Source organism: Pelobates fuscus, chromosome 6 (genome assembly GCF_036172605.1).
Source record: "Pelobates fuscus isolate aPelFus1 chromosome 6, aPelFus1.pri, whole genome shotgun sequence".
NCBI classification, from domain to species: domain Eukaryota; kingdom Metazoa; phylum Chordata; class Amphibia; order Anura; family Pelobatidae; genus Pelobates; species Pelobates fuscus.
Window position 1 is genome coordinate 84,353,197 of NC_086322.1, and position 19,668 is coordinate 84,372,864.

Sequence of the window (19,668 nt, forward strand, 5' to 3'; positions counted from 1 at the left end):
CGGAGGTGTGTCTACTTATCTGAACAGGGCATTTAACAGTGCTTCTTTCGTTAGCTCATTGCCCTGTCGTGGTTCTAGCTAGTTCTAGTCACTCAGTGCTCGTGTTTTCTAGTTATCCCTTTTGGTTTTGACCCGGCTTGTTTGCTCTACTCTGCTTATCTCTGTTACCCTTGATTCGGCTTGTCTCTCGCTTACCTGTCTTCTGTTACCCTCGACCTCGGCTTGCCTTTGACCATTCTCTACTGTACTACTTACGTTAGTCCGGCCATTCTAAGGTCCGGTATACGTATCTGGCTACTGTTTGTACTCTGCGTGTTGGATCCCTGTCCCGATCCTGACAAAGACACACACACACACATGCAAAGTTTACATTTATAAAGCCAGCCTCCAGCCTACCCTGTGGGTTCCCTGGGGTCCAGTGGCAGGGTGAGGTCGTTGGGAGTGTGAGGCTCCTGCACTCCAGCTCCCTCCTGATGGCCTCCTCCTCCTCCATCCCGCGCGGCTTCACTCTATCTGGGAGGAAGTGACTCACGGCAGTCACTTCCTCCCAGCCTGCTGCGGTAAAACAAGGGGGCCCGGTCGCGCTGTTAAAGGGCTTCAGCGCACGACCGGGCCCTCTTAGTGTGTGGGCTCCCGGTGCAGCCGCAGCACCGGCTGGCCCAGGGGGCAAATAAAAACAATTTGGACGGACAGCGGGGCCCACGGGGTAGCTGCTTTGGGCCCCCCAGGAGTGAGTGGGCCCGGGGCAGCTGCCCCGTTTGCCCTGCTTGCCCCGATTTAAAGACGGCCGTGGAGGTGCCCCACATATTGACTGTTTTCTGATCAAATTTTATATCCAAGATTCCAATATATATCTTGGCCCCTAAGTCCTCAATTTCCCTTTAATAGGCTGTAAAATTATATAAATAATGTTAAATACGCTAAATAAATGTAACATTATTTAATATTTATGTCTCATGTTGACTTTTATTATTTAATAATTGGAAAATGAGTTAGTTTAAACTGGAGGAAGGTATCTGGTCTTTTATTGATACTGTACAAAAATTAGGAAGGTTGCCAACTGTTCTGGAGTAGCCGTAAGCCATCACCAGGAAGCAAGGTAAGGGGGAAAACTGTTGCTAAATGGTTCACCCCATTAACAGGGAAACGGACCAGGTACTGTAGTGGGCTGTAGTGGTGGTAATGGTTGTGATGCTAGCACTAACTGTGGTTATGATGCTTAGAGTAAACTAGGTACGGTAGTGGGTTGTAGTGGTTATGACGCTTGGAGTAGCCCTTTAATATAAGAAAATTATTAAAAAAGACAAAGAAGGTATTTAATGTCCAACAGATCCAATAGACTGTAGAAAACAGGACTCCTCCCAGTCCTTGCAATACAATGTAAATAGAAAAGATCTACAGAACAGAAAAAATAAAAAAACTCAAAGAGTAGTATAGCCAGTATACATTGAATCACCAATTATTAAGTGGCACTCACAGACATAAATTGATAGCAGGCGTATCTCAATAATGGGGAGATGATATGAGATCCTCAACATGGATGTATGGACATGTAAGAGAGAAATAAACCACAAATAAGTGTAGATGGTAAATGCATATACCCTGCACTGCAATAGATTACACTTACGAGTTTGTAGTGATATAAAAGCATATTATCCACGGCCATCCTCCTCCAATCGGTGTAAAATAAGAGGGATACCGTCTCCGAGTTGTAAAAACTATTTATTAGCATAAAAAAAATCAAAATAAAAAACAAATTAATACAATAAAAGCCTCTCTACAATAGTCCAACCCTACGCGTTTCGTCCGTAACAGATCGGACTTCCTCAGGGGTAATTGTTTCCAGGATCTCCCGTGCAGCGTCGTCCTTCTTCTTTCGGCGTGGTTTTAAATCACCTGGTAAGGTGAGTGCAACTTAATAATTGGTGATTCAATGTATACTGGCTATACTACTCTGAGTTTTTTTATTATTTCTGTTCTGTAGATCTTTTCAGTTTGCTATTGCAGTTCTAAATAACTTTATTTTAGAAATATATGATTTAACTGTATGCTGGCATTATGCTCAAATGCAGACATTATTTTTACATTCTGTTGACAATTTTAGTAAGTTGTACTGCCTTCAGGGTCCTTACAAAAAAATAAAAGCATAATATTTTGACCATTTTTTTTTACCTATTTTGTGACATCTACTGTATGTGGGAATATTGCATTTTTGCTATTGTACTAATATTTTGGACCCTGTAAGATATTGGAAGATAAAGGACACTGTATACGGTCTAAAGCTATTCATTTCCAAATATTTATATACAGGCTTAAAAAAGTAAATGCTCCTGTCATAGCTCCCTCTCTGTCAATCATTGTTTTAATCGCTGTAAAATATAATCTGTTCCTTGCAACTGGCAGAAAATATAGATAAAACTTACAGTGAAGGGGAGAAACACTTTTTCTGTTTCACTCTTTCATATTGTTGTTTGTCCTGGCTTTACATTGTCTGAACTGTTAACATTTGCTCATTCTTTAGCATATATTAAAAAAAAAAAATTCTAATGAAAAAAAATTAACAAATTACAGGTGAGCTTCAATGTTTGATTCAATGGTATAAATTCCAGAGAAGTGACAGTCCTCCTTTAGATAAAACATTCAATATTTCCCAAATATCTTTGTGTGTGTGTAAAGGTGTTACCATTTTTGGATGCAAAAAATAAAAAGGCAACTAGCCTATTGCAGGCAAAATACTTATCACAATAAATACATGAGTTAAAATGTTAACCGAACTTGATTGTGTTATTATCACCAGATATATTGTTTTTTTTATTTAAATGATAAAATTATTATAACTAGCTATATAACATATGATCAGCATCCAGTTTCATTCTGTTAAAATATACTCTTACATAGTTACATAGTTACATAGCTGAAAAGAGACTTGCGTCCATCAAGTTCAGCCTTCCTCACATGTGTTTTTTACTGTTGATCCAAAAGAAGGCAAAAAAGCCCAGTTTGAAGCACTTCCAATTTTGCAACAAGCTAGGAAAAAAAATCCTTCTTGACCCCAGAATGGCAGTCAGATTTATCCTTGGATCAAGCAGTTATTACCCTACATTGAAAGATTATATCCTTGAATATTCTGTTTTGCAAGTATGCATCTAGTAGCTGTTTGAACATCTGTATGGACTCTGATAAAACCACTTCTTCAGGCAGAGAATTCCACATCCTGATTGTTCTTACAGTAAAAAAAACCTTTCCTTTGCCTTAGACGAAATCTTCTTTCTTCTAGTCTAAACGCATGACCTCGTGTCCTATGTAAAGTCCGGTTTGTGAATAGATTTCCACACAATGGTTTGTATTGGCCCCGAATATATTTGTATAATGTTATCATATCCCCTCTCAGGCGACGTTTTTCTAAACTAAATAGGTTTAAATTTGTTAACCTTTCTTCATAGCTGATATGTTCCATTCCTTTTATTAATTTTGTAGCCCTTCCTTTTTCTAGTGCCCTAATATCCTTCTTTAGAACAGGTGCCCAAAATTGCACAGCATATTCAATGTGTGGTCTTACCAGTGATTTATAAAGAGGCAAAATGATATTCTCGTCCCGAGAATGAATGCCCTTTTTCATGCATGACAATACCCTACTGGCCTTGGCCACTGCTGATTGACATTGCACATTGTTGCATAGTTTGTTGTCTATAACAATTCCCAAGTCCTTTTCGTGTGTTGTTATCCCTAATTCGCTTCCATTAAGGGTATACGTTGCTTGTGTATTCTTTATGCCGAAGTGCATAACTTTGCATTTTTCAACATTAAATTTAATCTGCCATTTGAGTGCGCAGTCCTCCAGTCTATCTAAATCCCTCTGCAGCAAAGTAATATCTTGCTCACATTGTATTATTTTACAAAGTTTTGTGTCATCTGCAAACACTGATACATGACTTTCAATGCTGTCTTCAAGATCATTTATAAACATGTTAAATAGAAGGGGTCCCAGAACAGACCCCTGAGGGACACCACTTGCCACCTCTGTCCAGCTTGAAAATGTACCATTAACGACAACTCTTTGTACTCTGTTTTTAAGCCAATGTTCTACCCAAGAACAAGCATTTTCATCTAGACCGATTTCCTTGAGTTTGAACACTAATCTTCTGTGTGGAACTGTATCAAATGCCTTGGCAAAATCCAAATAGATCACATCCACTGCAACACCCTGATTTATACTTCTACTTACTTCTTTGTAGAATGCAATCAAGTTAGTTTGACACGACCTGTGCTTCATAAAACCGTGCTGATTTTTGCTGATAGCCTTGTTCTTCTCAAGGAATTCTTGAATATTATCCCTTAATAACCTTTTAAATATTTTATCAGCCACAGAAGTTAAGCTCACAGGTCTATAATTTCCAGGCAAGGATTTTGAACCCTTTTTGAATATAGGAACCACATCTGCCTTCCTCCAATCCTCCGGAACACTTCCTGAAAGAAAAGAATCTTGAAAGATTAAAAACAGAGGTTCACTTATGCCTCGTTTCCACTGAGCGGATCGGTTCAGTTCAGTTCGGTACGGTTCGCTATTTTGGGTGTTTCCATTATGAAAGTGGTCCATACAAGCGAACCGTACCAATCCATTCAGGGTCCTGCTTCAGATGTAGGGCCATAGAAAATGGAACGGTTCGGTTAGGGTGGAGCTACTATACAATCCATTGATTGGTTGACAGGAAGAGCATTTTTTCTAAACCCTGCATGGCCCTGAAGGTCTGACTTGCAGTGGAAACGCTCACCAGAATGGGCTGGTCCATTCTAAACCTTCCAAACTGTACCAACCCGAACCGATCCGCTCAGTGGAAACGAGGCATTATTTCTACACTTAGTTCCTTAAGTACACGTGGATGGATACCATCAGGCCCTGGAGCTTTGTTTATATTAACTTTCTTTAGTTGCTGCAGCACCTTGTCTTGAGTTAACCAATTACAATTATTCTGCAAGTTTTTAGTAGCAATCATTTGCACATCTATTGTCATGGGTTCTTCCTTAATATATACAGAGGAGAAATAGTTATTTAAAATGTCTGCCTTTTCCTGGTCTTCATTGACTAACACCCCCGTTTCAGTTTTTAGTGTACCTACACTTTAATTTTTTAGAATTTATGTACTTAAAAATGCTTTGGGGTTGCTTTTGCTCTCTTTAGCTATCATTTTTTTTCATTTTGAAGTTTAGCAAGTCTAATTGCCTTTTTGCACACATTATTTGCTTCCTTATATCTTTTATAAGATGCATCTGATTTGTCTGATTTAAATGCTTTAAATGCCCTTTTCTTTTTTTTAATCTCTTGTTTTACTTTTCTACTAAGCCACATTGGTTTTAATTTGTTTATTTTATATTTATTTCCCAATGGTACATACTGAGAATGTACCTTTCGAATATTTGTTGGAAGATGATCCATTTATCCTCAGTGTTCTTTTCACTAAAGAGTTTATGCCAGTCAATAAATTGTAAAGCTTCCCTTAACTTATTGAAATTGGCCTTTTTAAAATTATATGTTTTAGTATACCGCATGTGCTTTTGTTTTTTTGAGTTTATTTCAAAGGACACTATATTGTGATCACTATTTCCCAAGTGCTCAGCTACTTGAATGTTGGTCAAAAGATCAACGTTGTTTGTTAAAACCAGGTCCAGACAAACGTCCATTCTAGTTGGTGCTTGTACTAGTTGTGACATGACTGTGTCATTTAACAAGTTTAAAAACCTAATTCCCTTTGCTGAGCTACTAGTCCCTCTGTCCCAATTTATGTCCGGGTAATTAAAATCTCCAATAATTAAAGTGTTACCCAGATTTGCAGCTTTCTCAATTTGCTCAAACAGCTGTTGTTCCTCGTCAATATTAACATTAGGTGGTTTATAACATATCCCAACCAATAGTTGGTTTCCCTTCTTTTCCCCCTAAGCAGATATTTACCCATAAAGCTTCCACATTTTCCTCATCGCATTCCATTTGCTTAAGATTTGGCTTGGGAAATTAATGTAATTAAAAACACAGGGGGTAGTTAATATAACCCCACTTTTTAACCTTTTCTAATAGATTAAACACTCACATGGTGATTAGGGGTTAAATTGTCTTCAATTCCCAATACTTTTTAGTTTTTGTTTTGCTAATTTTGTACATCAGTTTTTAAAGATGTCTTAATTATACATCTTATTATGAATATGAATGCTTATAGATATTCCACTTACGCCTATGATTATGCATGTAAAACATGTAAGACATTTCCATCTCAATTTGATTTTATTCCCTTCCTTTCCCACTGTTCTGGGTTTTCTCTTTTTTTTTAATCCATTTTGTACATATTTTTCTAGCATTTGAATCAAATAAAGAATGCACTGGTTCTTGCTTTATGGCTGATTGTTTGTCGTGTGTTCTATTGGTTTTCAACACCAATGGTTTTGTCAGTGTCCCTATTGGAACTTGACTACGTCCTGAGTTATATTTAACAGTGTTTTAAATGTTCTATGTACTTTGTATCAATCTAGCTGAGTTTCTGTTTATTGGTTAATGAAAAACGCTATAGTGTGTATTAGGATATGATATTATATATATCATCTTGTCTTTGATTATAAACATGTCAGATCACTGACTAAACATTAGCATTGAGTTAGATTGATCAACCAACCAAAGGCTGAGCTTCATAGTAAACAGTCACTGGGTCAGAGAACAGTTACAATCACTACCTACACCCAGGGCACAGGCGGCCGCCTTAGGGCACACCGGCTCCGGGGGCGCAAGATTTCAGTGACCGGCAGGAGGCAGGGCTGGCGCATCCATAAGGCGGCACAGGTGGACGCCTTAGGGCGCACCGGCTCCAGGGGCGCAAGATTTCAGTGACCAGCAGGAGGGAAGCTCTCCCTCCTGCCAGGCCACCTTCTCGACCCCCGGCGTGGCGTGCGGCAGTGCTCTAATCAGACGCGGCGAGGGAGCTCTAATCTCACCGCTCTGCTCCCTCGCGCGCTGTCTGCTGATGCCGCGGGAGCCGGAATATGACGTCATATTCCGGCTCCCGCGGCAACAGCAGACAGTGCGGGAGGGAGCAGAGCGGTGAGATTAGAGCTCCCTCGCCGCATCTGATTACAGCACTGCCGCATGCCGCACGCTTCCCAGCAGCCCCACTGGACCCCAGGGAATGATCCATCATCCACACCAGCTCTCCAGGTAGGGAGGCTGGGTGGAAAATGTTTATTTATTAAAATAATTAGTGAGTGTATGTGTGTCTGTGTGTCTGTGTGTGACTGTGTGTGTGTGACTGTGTGTGAGTGTGTGTGTGTGAGTGTCTGTGTGTGAGTGTATGTGTGTCTGTGAGTGACTGTGTCTGTGAGTGACTGTGTGTGAGTGTCTGTGTGTCTGTGAGTGACTGTGTCTGTGTCTGTGTGTCTGTGAGTGACTGTCTGTGTGTCTGTGAGTGACTGTGTGTGAGTGTATGTGTCTGTGTTTGAGTGTATGTGTGAGTGTGTGAGTGACTGTCTGTGTGTCTGTGAGTGACTGTGTATGTGTGTCTGTGAGTGACTGTGTCTGTGAGTGACTGTGTGTGAGTGTCTGTGTGTCTGTGAGTGTCTGTGTGTGAGTGTATGTGTGTCTGTGAGTGACTGTGTGTCTGTGAGTGACTGTCTGTGTGTGAGTGTGTGAGTGACTGTCTGTGTGTCTGTGAGTGACTGTGTGTGAGTGTATGTGTGCCTGTGAGTGACTGTATGTGTGTTTGTGAGTGACTGTATGTGTGTCTGTGAGTCTGTGAGTGACTGTATGTGTGTCTGTGAGTGACTGTATGTGTGTCTGTGAGTGACTGTGAGTCTGTGAGTGACTGTATGTGTGTCTGAGTGACTGTCTGTATGTCTGAGTGACTGTCTGTGTGTCTGTGAGTGATTGTATGAGTGTTGCATGTGATTGTATGAGTGTGTGTTTGTGAGTGTCTGTCAAATAAGTGAGAGTATCTTTGTCATTGAGTCTGTGTGTGACTATCAGTGTGTCGGTCAATGAGTGTCAGTGTGTGTGTGTCAATGAATGAGTGTGTGTCAGATCAGTGAGTCTGTGTGTTTGTCATTGAGTGTGTGTGACTGTCAGTGTGTATACACCACTGAGTGTAGCGTGGCAGAGTGCAGTACAGGAGCTTCTGTTTCCTGTACCCAGCCAGACTGACCGGAGGTGCTCACTGAGAGAGCACTCCCTGTCAGTCCGGCCGGGTACAAAAAATGGAAGCTCCTGTAGGGGATATCCTCCACTCAGCAACGCTACAAGAGAGGTAGGAGGCACACCAGGAAGGGGAGTGAGACCACTAAGGGGGTGTGGGGTGCACGAAGGGACAGGGAGGGGAGGGGAGAGAAACACCAAGGGACAGGGAAAAGAGGGGAGAGGTTTGAAGAACACTAAGGGACAGGGAAGGGAGGGGACCAATAATGGATGGGGAGAGGGGCTGGTTAAGAGGCACATAGGTGAAGATGTTATTTTGGGGGGGGGGGGGAAATACATCTTCGCCTATGTACCCAAAAATCCTTGCACCGGCCCTACCTACACCTACATTACATCAATTATTACACACTTATACTTTGCATTTGATAGAGAAACAACATATTCACCAAAATGACAATTAAGTATTTGATTTGTTTTTCTTATTGTAAACTTGTAATGAGGTATTATAATAATCAATTTTCAATTAAATAGCAAATTTAAATTGTTGTTAAGCTGATAAGCAAGCATAATGTGTAAAGGAGAGTTGGGTATCTATGAACACAATAAGGATGGGAGCATCTGGACCTGTACTCAGTGTGAGTGTGTAAGTGTGTGTGCTTGGTACTAATTGTAGCTTGTGGTCTAATTTTATGAACATTAACTACGCTAATATTGGGTCTAACTATTAATGAAAAAGTGGAAGCTGATCGTTTGGTGACATCTTGAGGCTAAACACTTTAATACGCCTCTAGGCCCAATTTGGATCTTGAGGTGCAATACTAGGTTTGACTTCTAAACTTCTAAACTATGGTCTTTACTCAGCTCTATATGACTCTTGCCTTAGAATATTTTTATTGTCCAAACACTTTGAAGGCAATAGGACCACATTGTATTCCAATTCACAAGTGAAGACACTATGACACCTCATGTTATGGAACAGAAATTGTAAAGAACCAAGGGGTGAGTCTAAGACTTCACCACATTAAATTTCACCAGCTGCTCTGCTTAAGGGGGCCTTGTTGGTGACTTAAACTATTCCCTTTTTCGGACTCTAATTCTATGCTATTTCTTTCAACAATAATTGGAACTTTGAACCTTTTAAAAAGGAGGTTATATTCATATGCACTCAGCCTTACCTTATTTTTAGTTACAGTTGTTTGATAGATTTGTCTTCTGATGTTTCATATAATCTGCTTCAAACCAAGTAAATTTGTATAAGTTTTTTTTAGAGAAAATATTTTGCAGGAAAGCTCAATGTAAGCAGGCATTATTGATTGTTACAGTATTTGTTTTAGTCTAAAAAGCACATGTAGCCTGAAAAATATAGATATGTGTTTTTAACCAAAACATGGTGATGTATATTTATTTGTGAGGTCAAAATAAATATCTGCATTTATTCATGTTTCAATATCTGCTATACAAAGAGACACGTACATTAAAGAAGGATATATGGGACATTATTTTACACATTGTTTACTATGTTACATACGTTATTTACTAAAGTGAAAATAGTTAGGACTTAAAATTGAATGTCAGGGCAAAGTAGCCAAACTGACAGCATAGCTATTTTAGCCTTATATTTAAAATTTACTTTGAATTCACTTTAAATTACTGATAATTCTCACTTTAGTGAATAACTCTGACAGTATACATAGGTTGCCCCACAGCCTTACTTTTAATCAACATTGTACCATTTGTGTTTTCTAAGAGAAGTGGGACACCATGTAAGAATCCCATGATAAAGTTGGCATTATTGTACCTGCAAAATGAGTTATATGTTAATCATACACGTTAACTAAAGCAGACGCTACTAAATATAACTGCAAATTAGTTATCAAGTGGATAATTACAATGGGTCCAATTTGGGGTTTGTCAAAATAGCACAGAAGACTGCCAGCATCAATCTGTTTAGTGAAAACAGAATAGAAAACCATAAAATCAAGGGTGAGTTTAAATACATTTTAAATTCTAAATGTTAAAAGTAACACTCTAACCTTACAAATATATATATATATATATATATATATTATTTTTTTCACAAATATAAGTTTATTATTTAAGTAATTCTTTTTTCTGATTGGTCATATTCACATGATGGCATGTAAGCGCCATGCAATGTAAAATAGCATTTCTTTCCACACAAAAAATCAATAGATAAATTAGATAATCACATTGTATGACTGCAGGGAAGACCAGTTTACTCTTAGACAGGAAAATATATTGGGCTGTAAGCATTGTATGACTCCCCCCAAGTGGCTAACATCTCAAAAATATGCTCAATATCAATTAAATAATTTATAATGATTTTATTAAACAAAATACAGAATTGATTTTGTTTTTATTTTTTAACACTGGTTTAGATATTTTGAACACTGTATTTCAATATTTTTTATTAAAAAAAAGAAAACAACATTATTTTGTTCTGTAAAAACTGAAATCATGAGATGTTATCTATGATGAGATATTAACAGTTACTTCAAATTGGTGTTTTATAAAGCTGTTAGAGAACCAAACCCTGTCGTTCTTGGCCAAAAACGGTATTTACAAACACATCTCTTATATTTATCTAACAGGCAATGGTGTTGAGATTGCACTTTATTGAGGCACATCATATACATTTGGGAACAGACATCAAAAAATTGTGAGCAGGACGAATAGTCCGTAGAGCAGCGCACAAGGGTATGCCACGAGGAACTGCTGTCCTTCCATAGCCAACGTTGTGATGAATATTTTTGAAGCTGAGAAACTGCACCATCCAATAACAGCAGCTGCCAATACTGTCCCAACAATTCCTCTATTACAAAGAAAATAAAAGATAATGAATCCAATAAAAAGTAACTTACATTTATACTGAAGATAAATGTAACATGAGTGATATTTACTGTGTAGGACATGGTCTAATGCAAAAAGGGGTCTTAAATGTACATAAATCAATAACTGTCCATCTGTCTCTATCTATCTATCTATGACATGTGCGTTATATTTGGGTCTATTTAAATGCATAGAAACCTCCCCTTACCAGTACATAGAAATAACAGCTCTGCAGTTTTCTGTGCTGTTTTGATAGAGGAAAAGCGTCCACGTTATTACACAGGCAACAAATCTTACATCTCAAATGCAACAGAGCTCCAACAGAAGAAATGGAAATGCCTCTACATTCCTGTGGAATGTAATGGATTTATATACTTTTTTATATTGCATTTTCATTGTTGGTTGTTGTGTGATTTGCTTGGCGACTAGACTTGTGTAAAGAAATGTTTGCTTTGGATGAATCCCTTCTAGAAATAATATTTCTGTCATATTTCAATTTGTGATAACAAAAAGGGTCAATCATTGAACTGCAAAATATATAGGTTATATAAATATTATGTATACATTTTACAGTACACTGATTGGTACATTTTCCCCCACTACCCATTTTATTTGGTTCATGATTCGAGTACATCTGGGCTCTGCCTTCAGGAATTTGACTGCTCACTCAACCGGTTCAAATTCAAATGAACTGCAGTTCATAACTAAACAAATCTCCAAATCTTTTGGGAACATTGGCATTTATATTTGTAGCCTTTTCCCTTTGATTTTACAGAATAACACTTACCTTACCTATAAGGTGTGAGTTTCATGATTCATGACAGTATTTGTTTTAGGCGTGACATGGCTAGATTAAAATATTCTAGCACATTGGTTCCCAAACATTTTAGGTTCAAGGCGCCCTTAATATTTCAATATTTTTTTCAAGGCGTCCCAAGTCAAAACAATTTCCTAGGTTGTATATGTGTACAGCGCATCAGCATATACTGGGCTCCTGTTCGGCAGAAATGCTTGCCGTTCAAGCGCAGATCCAGAACCTAATCTTGGAAGGGGCACTGGTAGATTATTTAAAGAAACAATCCAGGCACAATAACCACTAGGGCACTTTGTAGTGGTTATGGTGCCAGTAGTGCCGTAGTGTGTCCCAGAGTAAGTAGTCAAACTGTTTAAGAACAGTTTGACAACTTACCTGGGATCTGCCGAGATAGGGGCTGTAGTAGAGTATACGGGCAGTAATATGTGTGAGTGGTGGAGTGTGTTGGTGTGTGTGTGTGTGTGTGTGTGAGGGGTTCAGTGTGAGTGAGGGGTACAATTTGTGTGTATGGAGGGGCAGTGTGTGTATGGGGGGGGCTGTATGTGTGTATGGGGGGTAATTGTGTGCATGGGGGTAACTGTGTGTATGGTAGGGTCAGTGTGTGTGTATGGAAGAGCAGTGTGTGTGTATGGGGGAGTTATATTGTCTCTGTGGGTGTATGAGGTCAAATTCATAAATATATTTTAAAAAATGTAACTAAAAATAATTATTTTCATATCCCTCCTTTCTGCTTACCTTTGCCTGGGAGGGGGGACAGTACTAATCCCTGGTGGTCTGGTGGGGAAGCCCTGGCGGTCTTAGTGGTGAGAGTGAACTCTAGCCTGCAGCTCACGGCAACACTCAGAGGTTGCAAGAGGAAAACCCACTGGAGCTGCAGGTTAGAGCTCCCCCGGGTCCTCTCTCCCTCCTTCCCCTACCAGCTGCTGCATTACACTGCTAGCGGGCTGGTGAGGGAGATCTCTGATCTCCCCTCCTGTCCTGCAGAGCCGGAAGGCGAAAGTGAGGCACGCTCCTGGTGCTATGATCATATGGGAAAATATCTTGCGGCGCCCCTGTGTACCCATCTGGGGCACCCCAGAACACAGTTTGGGAAGCGCTGTTCTAGCACAAAGATTTTTAAATGATTTAATCTTTCATCCCACAATTGGGGGACATCATGACCTGTAAGAGCAAACTACACGTCTGATGGTCATATATGAATAGAATTGTGTATTTCTTTTCAAACATCTTAACATGATTAGTTTCCTGACCTCTTAGCAGCATCTTCAGTCATCAATAGGGGAAGAGAATAACTATATATTTATTCCTGAAACACAAAATATTTTATTTCTAAGACACATTTGTCCTCTGTGTCCTAGTCCTTTCCATGCTCAAAAACTGGACAAGTTATTAATTTATGCTACAGCATTGTAATGATAAATGAAAGTAAATACAAAGCATACATATGTAAATGTACTTTCCATTGTTATCACTTAGGACTCACAATATTTGATTCCAAGTACAGAATGCATGGTCCACATGCTATAATAATTTATTGTATTTGGTAAAAGAATTAAGAAGATAATGATAACAGCTGATTATACACAATAACAGTTTAATGGCGATGCATTACATTTTCTGAAATGGCAAACGTATGCTTTAAATTGCCTCATCAAATTTTTTTATTTCCATATGGCTTTTGTTTTAACGGATTTTGTATCAGTGTTATCTATTATTATTACAATGTGGTGCTTGGGGGGATTAGAATATTTGCATTTCATTATGGAATTGGTGCAATGTTTTTTTTCTCTTTATAGCAAGAAAGTAAATAGTTTAAATATATATTATTAGTGTAGACCTAAACTAGCCTGATATCCACAAATCAATGAACAGAATATGATTATACTGCAATACCGTATTGATTGAAAACATGTGGTGAGTCAACAAAATAAACAAAAAATAAAGAATACAATGCAAAATTAAACAAAACAAAAAACTTTTTCTGAACAAAAGATGTATTGTAAGTTCAGTGTCTGTAGTGTGACCATGGGTGTAGGAAGTAAGAGGAAGGGGTCAAATTATCTCCAGAAAATTCAGAGGGGGTGGAGAGAATGAGATGGATAATGATCGCATATCACTATTTTTCATCGCCACTATTTATGTATACATTATTAATGACAAAACTCTAAAACAATGTGATTTTTGTATTTTGTTTGCATGTGTTTCATAATAAATCAGAAGATATATATATATATATATATATATATATATATCTTCTGATATATATATATATGTGTCATTTACATAAGAGTCAATATTGTGTATTAATAACAATAACAGTTTGTGCTAGTTAGGATTTAAAGTGCACTACTAACTTGCAATGCTCTGACCCTAAGACCGATGCAATTTATCTTTCCTAATGTTGTGCTAGTCCCGCCAGATCTTGTCTCACAGTGCCACCATCTTTGTGTTCCAAAGATGGCCCCGCCAGCAGTTCCACATTGTGCCCCTCTTTGGGTGTACACGTATAGTGATGCACACGCTCAAGGCCTCCAATGGACCTGAGTTAAGTCTCGTGATCGTTCCTCTGATGATGTCACATAATGTTATTGTCCATTTGGACTGAATCCAAAACTTGAGCACTTTGCAACAAAATCCACATGAGGTGTAAAGGGAAATGCACACATGTATGTAAGCAAAGTGGCATTAATTGCTATTTAATAGTTTTTGGAGTGTACAATATAAATACATCTAATGACTGTGTTTTATTGTTAATGGCCTTCAAACCAAAATGTTTTATCGTGTCAATAATTGCTTTAGCAACTAGCACAATTCTTGCCCTAGTTGAAGCAGCAAGCTTGAACTAAACTGAAGCAACTTTATAAATAACATCATGTGAAAAGTCAGTGAATTGATTCCCCAAATACATTAAGGTGCCAAAACTAATAATCATGTACACAAAAAAAAAAAAAAAATACAATCTTAAAAGGATGTTTACAACTGGTAAAACATTGCTACTTTAAACATTTTACATAAATAAATATATAAATATAAAAAAAAAGTCAACAAGTGAAATGGTATTAATCGAGGCATATATAGATAAAATACAAATGATTCTAAAATGGGATGCGCTTCATTCATGAGATAACCAATGCAGTTTTTCTGTATGGTATCTAAACGAGCTCTCGAGTGCAGTTGTTGCATCACACACAAATATTACGTGGGGTTTAGTAGAAGTATAATAGCAGTTAATTGCAATCTCTGAAAAATATCGATATTTGTATGCTTTTGTAGATTTTCTATGCATTAACATTACGTTTACATTCTAATGTGTTTTCTCTAGTTGAGAAGCGGCATTCTAAAAATATGTGATTAACAAGAAGCCATATTTAAAGACAAACTCAAAAGGAAAGTACGTTTTTAAATGCGGGAGATTGTTATGCTGCTTAGTATTGCCGGTTAAATTATGCAGCAATGTGATATTAACTGCATTAGGGTGCATGTTTTTTTGTTTGAAAAACTAGTGTATATAACATTTCTTATCACGGGACAAAGCCACAGCAGGTGTCCCCTGTAGCTCCCATAGCAACACTACATTAGATGAAATTGCTGTCAAAATGTTTTGATTTCTCACTCTAAAATAGTCATAATGGAGGATAAATTATTATTGGTGCTATTTCCGACATGAGCATGATCCATTTGGTGATATTTTTTACCTCTGCTCCTGCGTTGTATAGTAAGATGTCTAAATGCACTTTATACATAAGAACCGGAAGTGGGCATTTATTCTCAATGCAACTGGTAATCTGCACAATGTAACAATGTAATGTAACGTTTTGTTCAGTGCGCGTAACATCAGCTTTAAGGTAGTAGACTTGCGAACAGTGGGATTGCTCGGTTTTCCCAAAATGAACATTTGGTTTGGAATTTTCCCTCCATTTTGTCCACAGATAAAATGGGAAGTAACATATAGAGGGGAAAAACTATAAAAACACATAAATATTATTTTTACATATTTTTCTATCTATCTATCTATCTATCTATCCCTTGCACAAAAAATACCGGCACTCCTGGATTAACAATAAATTTGTTCTTTTATTGTTCAAAGAATTCCAAATCCTTGAATAAAATAAAATAATCCATTTATTGTAAATCCAGGAGTGGCGGTATTTTTTATGCAAGCGATTTACTGTGTTACTTGGCACCAGGTATTTGACTGGAGGTTGGAGTGCAAAAGTTTGAATATACCCATATATATATATTAAATATTATGGTACAGCAAACGTGCGGGGATACCTGTTTCCAGCCAAAACATCACAGTCTTGTAGGATATAAACAGATGCAGACTTGACATTGCAGTTTTATTAAACTATAAACAAATGCCACACTAAACTAAACATGCAACGATCCTAACTACCCCAGATAGAATAATCTAATAAACAAAAATACCTGTTTTTTCTGATATGTTTCACTGCTACCCTCACATCAGCTAATAAAATAAAATCACTCTTTTTTCTAATAGTCGGAAGCCTGAGAATTTACCTGCGGTGAAAAACTATGAAGGATTCTTTGTTCTAAATACCTCTACTAGCCTTCCAGTCACTCTGTGACATTATATAATTATATAAATAGATTTTATTTTCCTGCTATTGCTGAGTTGTCACATGATCTGTGAATAAAATCAGCATTTAGTTGCTGCCCACTCGCCATAAATCATCTTTTTTTCCTCATTAATCATTTCTTTTGGCACCATGAGTGACACATCGAATACCGAATGTTAGGCCATCGCTCATTTGCTTGGTTATACATCTGTCCATTGCTTTGGAGATACGGACTTGGCCAACACTAAATCACCTTACTGTCCACAATACAACCTTTTTCTGGTTGCAAACATTGTCAAAATGCAAAAAGTAACACATTTTAATGCTAAATTATTAAATCATGGAATGACTGCATATTGCATTTTTGATATTTTATTGTTAAATCTCACTACTACCAAATAAAGGTGCATTTTCTTTAAAAATCGCAATAACACTTGCTAATGACCACATATTTAAATTTTTCGTGTTATCTAATATATGGATAGCTTAGTTGTTAAAGTAAAACTGTCAAGATAGTGTTTATACTGCCTAAATTTTTTCATTTACATTTTCAAGAAATACCAAAATTACTTCCGATCTAACACCGCCGTTTCCTCCTGTCCACCTCTCACACCTCCTGCTTTCTTGTGTGATTTACCTTGCTTAGGCATTGTCCCCCAAGCAGAACAAACCCCCTTCATGACGACAACATGCTGGCCCCATTGCCAGCGTGCTGGCTCTGTACAGAGAGACATTTACTTTATTTCTCTATTCCCTAGCCAGTGCTAACATTGTTGGCAAAGGAGTTTCAATAGAAGTGTGGTTGATATGCTTGAGAGAGAAGGAGGACTTCCTGTAGGTGGTCTTTTCTGCTCTGCCTTGTCCATGAAATCGTCGGCATAGAGTCCATGCTGGAGATTTGACTGAGAAGTGGGAGAAAGACCTTTTTAAAACAGTTTTCCCTCTAAAATTCCTAGTGCAAAAGTGCACAAGCTGAAAACATCCATGACAGGTACCCTTTATATAGTAGAATAATTGCAGTCAAGATGCTGCATCTTGAAATTGCACCGAAAAAAAAAGTATAAAAAAAAAAAATTAAACTTAAACTGTGTTAGAGATTAGGTTAAAGATTTTAACATTTTATAAATTACATTGTATATAAAAAAAAATAATACTCAGTAAAAATGCCCCTCTATTGCCAGCTGAAAATCAAGTTATATTTTAGAAAATAAAAATTAAACACATGACTTAGCTAAATATACTGTAAAATGAGCTAAAATGTGCTTTCTGCAAAATGTCAGGATTTGAACATGTAATGCTTATTAGATTATTTGCTATCTGGAGATTGCATTTCGGTCCTTACCAGGTTGTTTTTGCTGCAGTTGCCGCTTTGAACCTAATGAAATGTCTACCTTAATTCAAAAGGAACAAGAAAAGTGGTTTTGTTGTATTTGCTGAATCTGGTGACAAGAAGTTTGAAGATTGCTTTTGGTAATAATAGTTCACTGCCACCCAAGTCAATATACAGCAATCAGAGTGAGAGTATTAAATCATTTCATCATTTCAGAGTTTTAAATCTTGTGAATAATGATTAAGTATAATTTATTTAAAGGAACACTCCAGGCACCATAGCAACTTCATCAGAATTGAGCTATAGAGTTGGGAGTTGCTTGGCACAAGCTTACCTTCAGGGGTTAAACTGTTAACATACAAAGAAAAACAAAACAAACAAAAAATGCCAGAAAAAAAAGAGCGCTCTGAATCCAAAAGTAAATGTTTTTTTTCCACAAGGTACAAAGATAAACAGGGTAAAAAGGTCAAAAAGAAAACTTTCTTACGTGTTTTGGGCCACAAGGTCCTTAGACTTAGAAGTAATTATTAACTGTTAACCTCAAAGTTTTCTGTCCTGCACCGGTCAGCTTTGGCCCTTCCACATCTGTTTGAGTCTGAGGTGTGAAACAGGAAGCCTGGGACTCTGCACCATTGAAAAACCGAGAGTGTCATGTGAAGCTCTAGCCTGTCAGTAGTTCCCCATTCCTACAACAGCTTGAGAAACAAATAGCTGCCCACTCATAAAACAGCTTGAGAAACATATGTAATTTTCTCTATCCATTTTATGATACTCTTGGCCCATTGGCAACAACTAGTCCAAGTCTTCCTGATTCAAGTCTCAAACTCAGATGGTTGTGGAGGGGGAAAAGCTGCTGGAGAGGGACAAAAGATGTTGGGAAAATACACAAAGTGCACAACATACTGTATACTGTTTAGAAAAAAAACTCTAATAATCCCCCCAGAGGGTAAAACACAAAAACAGTTTACCAGAACCTGTTTTCTGGCTCTGGGTAAATGTTGCTCGTAGGAAGAGGAGTAAACACCACGCACGTGGTCTCTTTAAGATATGTGTTCAGCAGAAATAAATCATAGGCGAGAACTAAGGGGCCTGCAAATATTTGATACCTCCAATTTATTATAATCCAAAATAGAATAAAAAAATCTTACAATAAAATATAGTTAGTACAACAAATGAAGCTCACAATATTTGCGTAACAGAAATGTGCAGAAACACCAGTATTTAACAGTCTGCACTATTTTCAATCTCCGAGCATCATCCCACTAATTTGACCCACCTCCTTTGATTGGTTTCACCCAAACCATGTGGGCTTCATCTGACGTTGGCTATGCATCTTAGTTCCCGTTATATCACCTAAGCTTTCAATTAACTCCACTTCCTGTCATTTCTGATTGGACAAATTTCGATCTATACAAATGTTCCTTGCAGAAATTTTTAATGATTTACGATCACTATTATTATTATTATTATTATTTATTATTTATATAGCGCCAACAAATTCTGCAGCGCTTTACAGTGGATGGACAAACAAACATGTAGTTGTAACCAGACAAGTTGAGGACACAGGAACAGAGGGGTTGAGGGCCCTGCTCAATGAGCTTACATGCTAGAGGGAGTGAGGTAAAGTGACACAAAAGGTAAGGATAGTATTAGACTAATGACAGTTGCAAGAGAGGAATCAGTCAGGAGCTATTAACAGTTTAATTGATACGCTTTAATGAAGAAGTGGGTTTTTAATGATTTTTTGAAAGAGTGGAGACTTGGTGAGCATCTAACTGAGGAAGTGAGTTCCACAGGAACGGTGCAGCCCTCGAGAAGTCTTGAAGGCGAGCATCAGAGGTGGGAGTACGGACAGAAGATAGGCAGAAGATTATAACACTCTGAATTGCTATTTTGTATCTGTTCAGCAATTTATAGACAATTTAAATCA

The 19,668-nt window shown here is 37.8% G+C and overlaps 1 protein-coding gene across 1 annotated transcript in view; it reads right to left on the reverse strand.

The window, feature by feature from the left end:
- Positions 1 to 10,576: 10,576 nt before the first annotated feature.
- Positions 10,577 to 19,668, reverse strand: part of YIPF7 (Yip1 domain family member 7) — a 95,050-nt gene continuing 85,958 nt past the window's right edge. Inside the window, exon 6 of the mRNA XM_063459925.1 lies at positions 10,577 to 10,997. Coding sequence (XP_063315995.1) covers positions 10,835 to 10,997 — 163 coding nt within the window. The 3' untranslated portion in view covers positions 10,577 to 10,834. The remainder of the gene's footprint in view (positions 10,998 to 19,668) is intronic.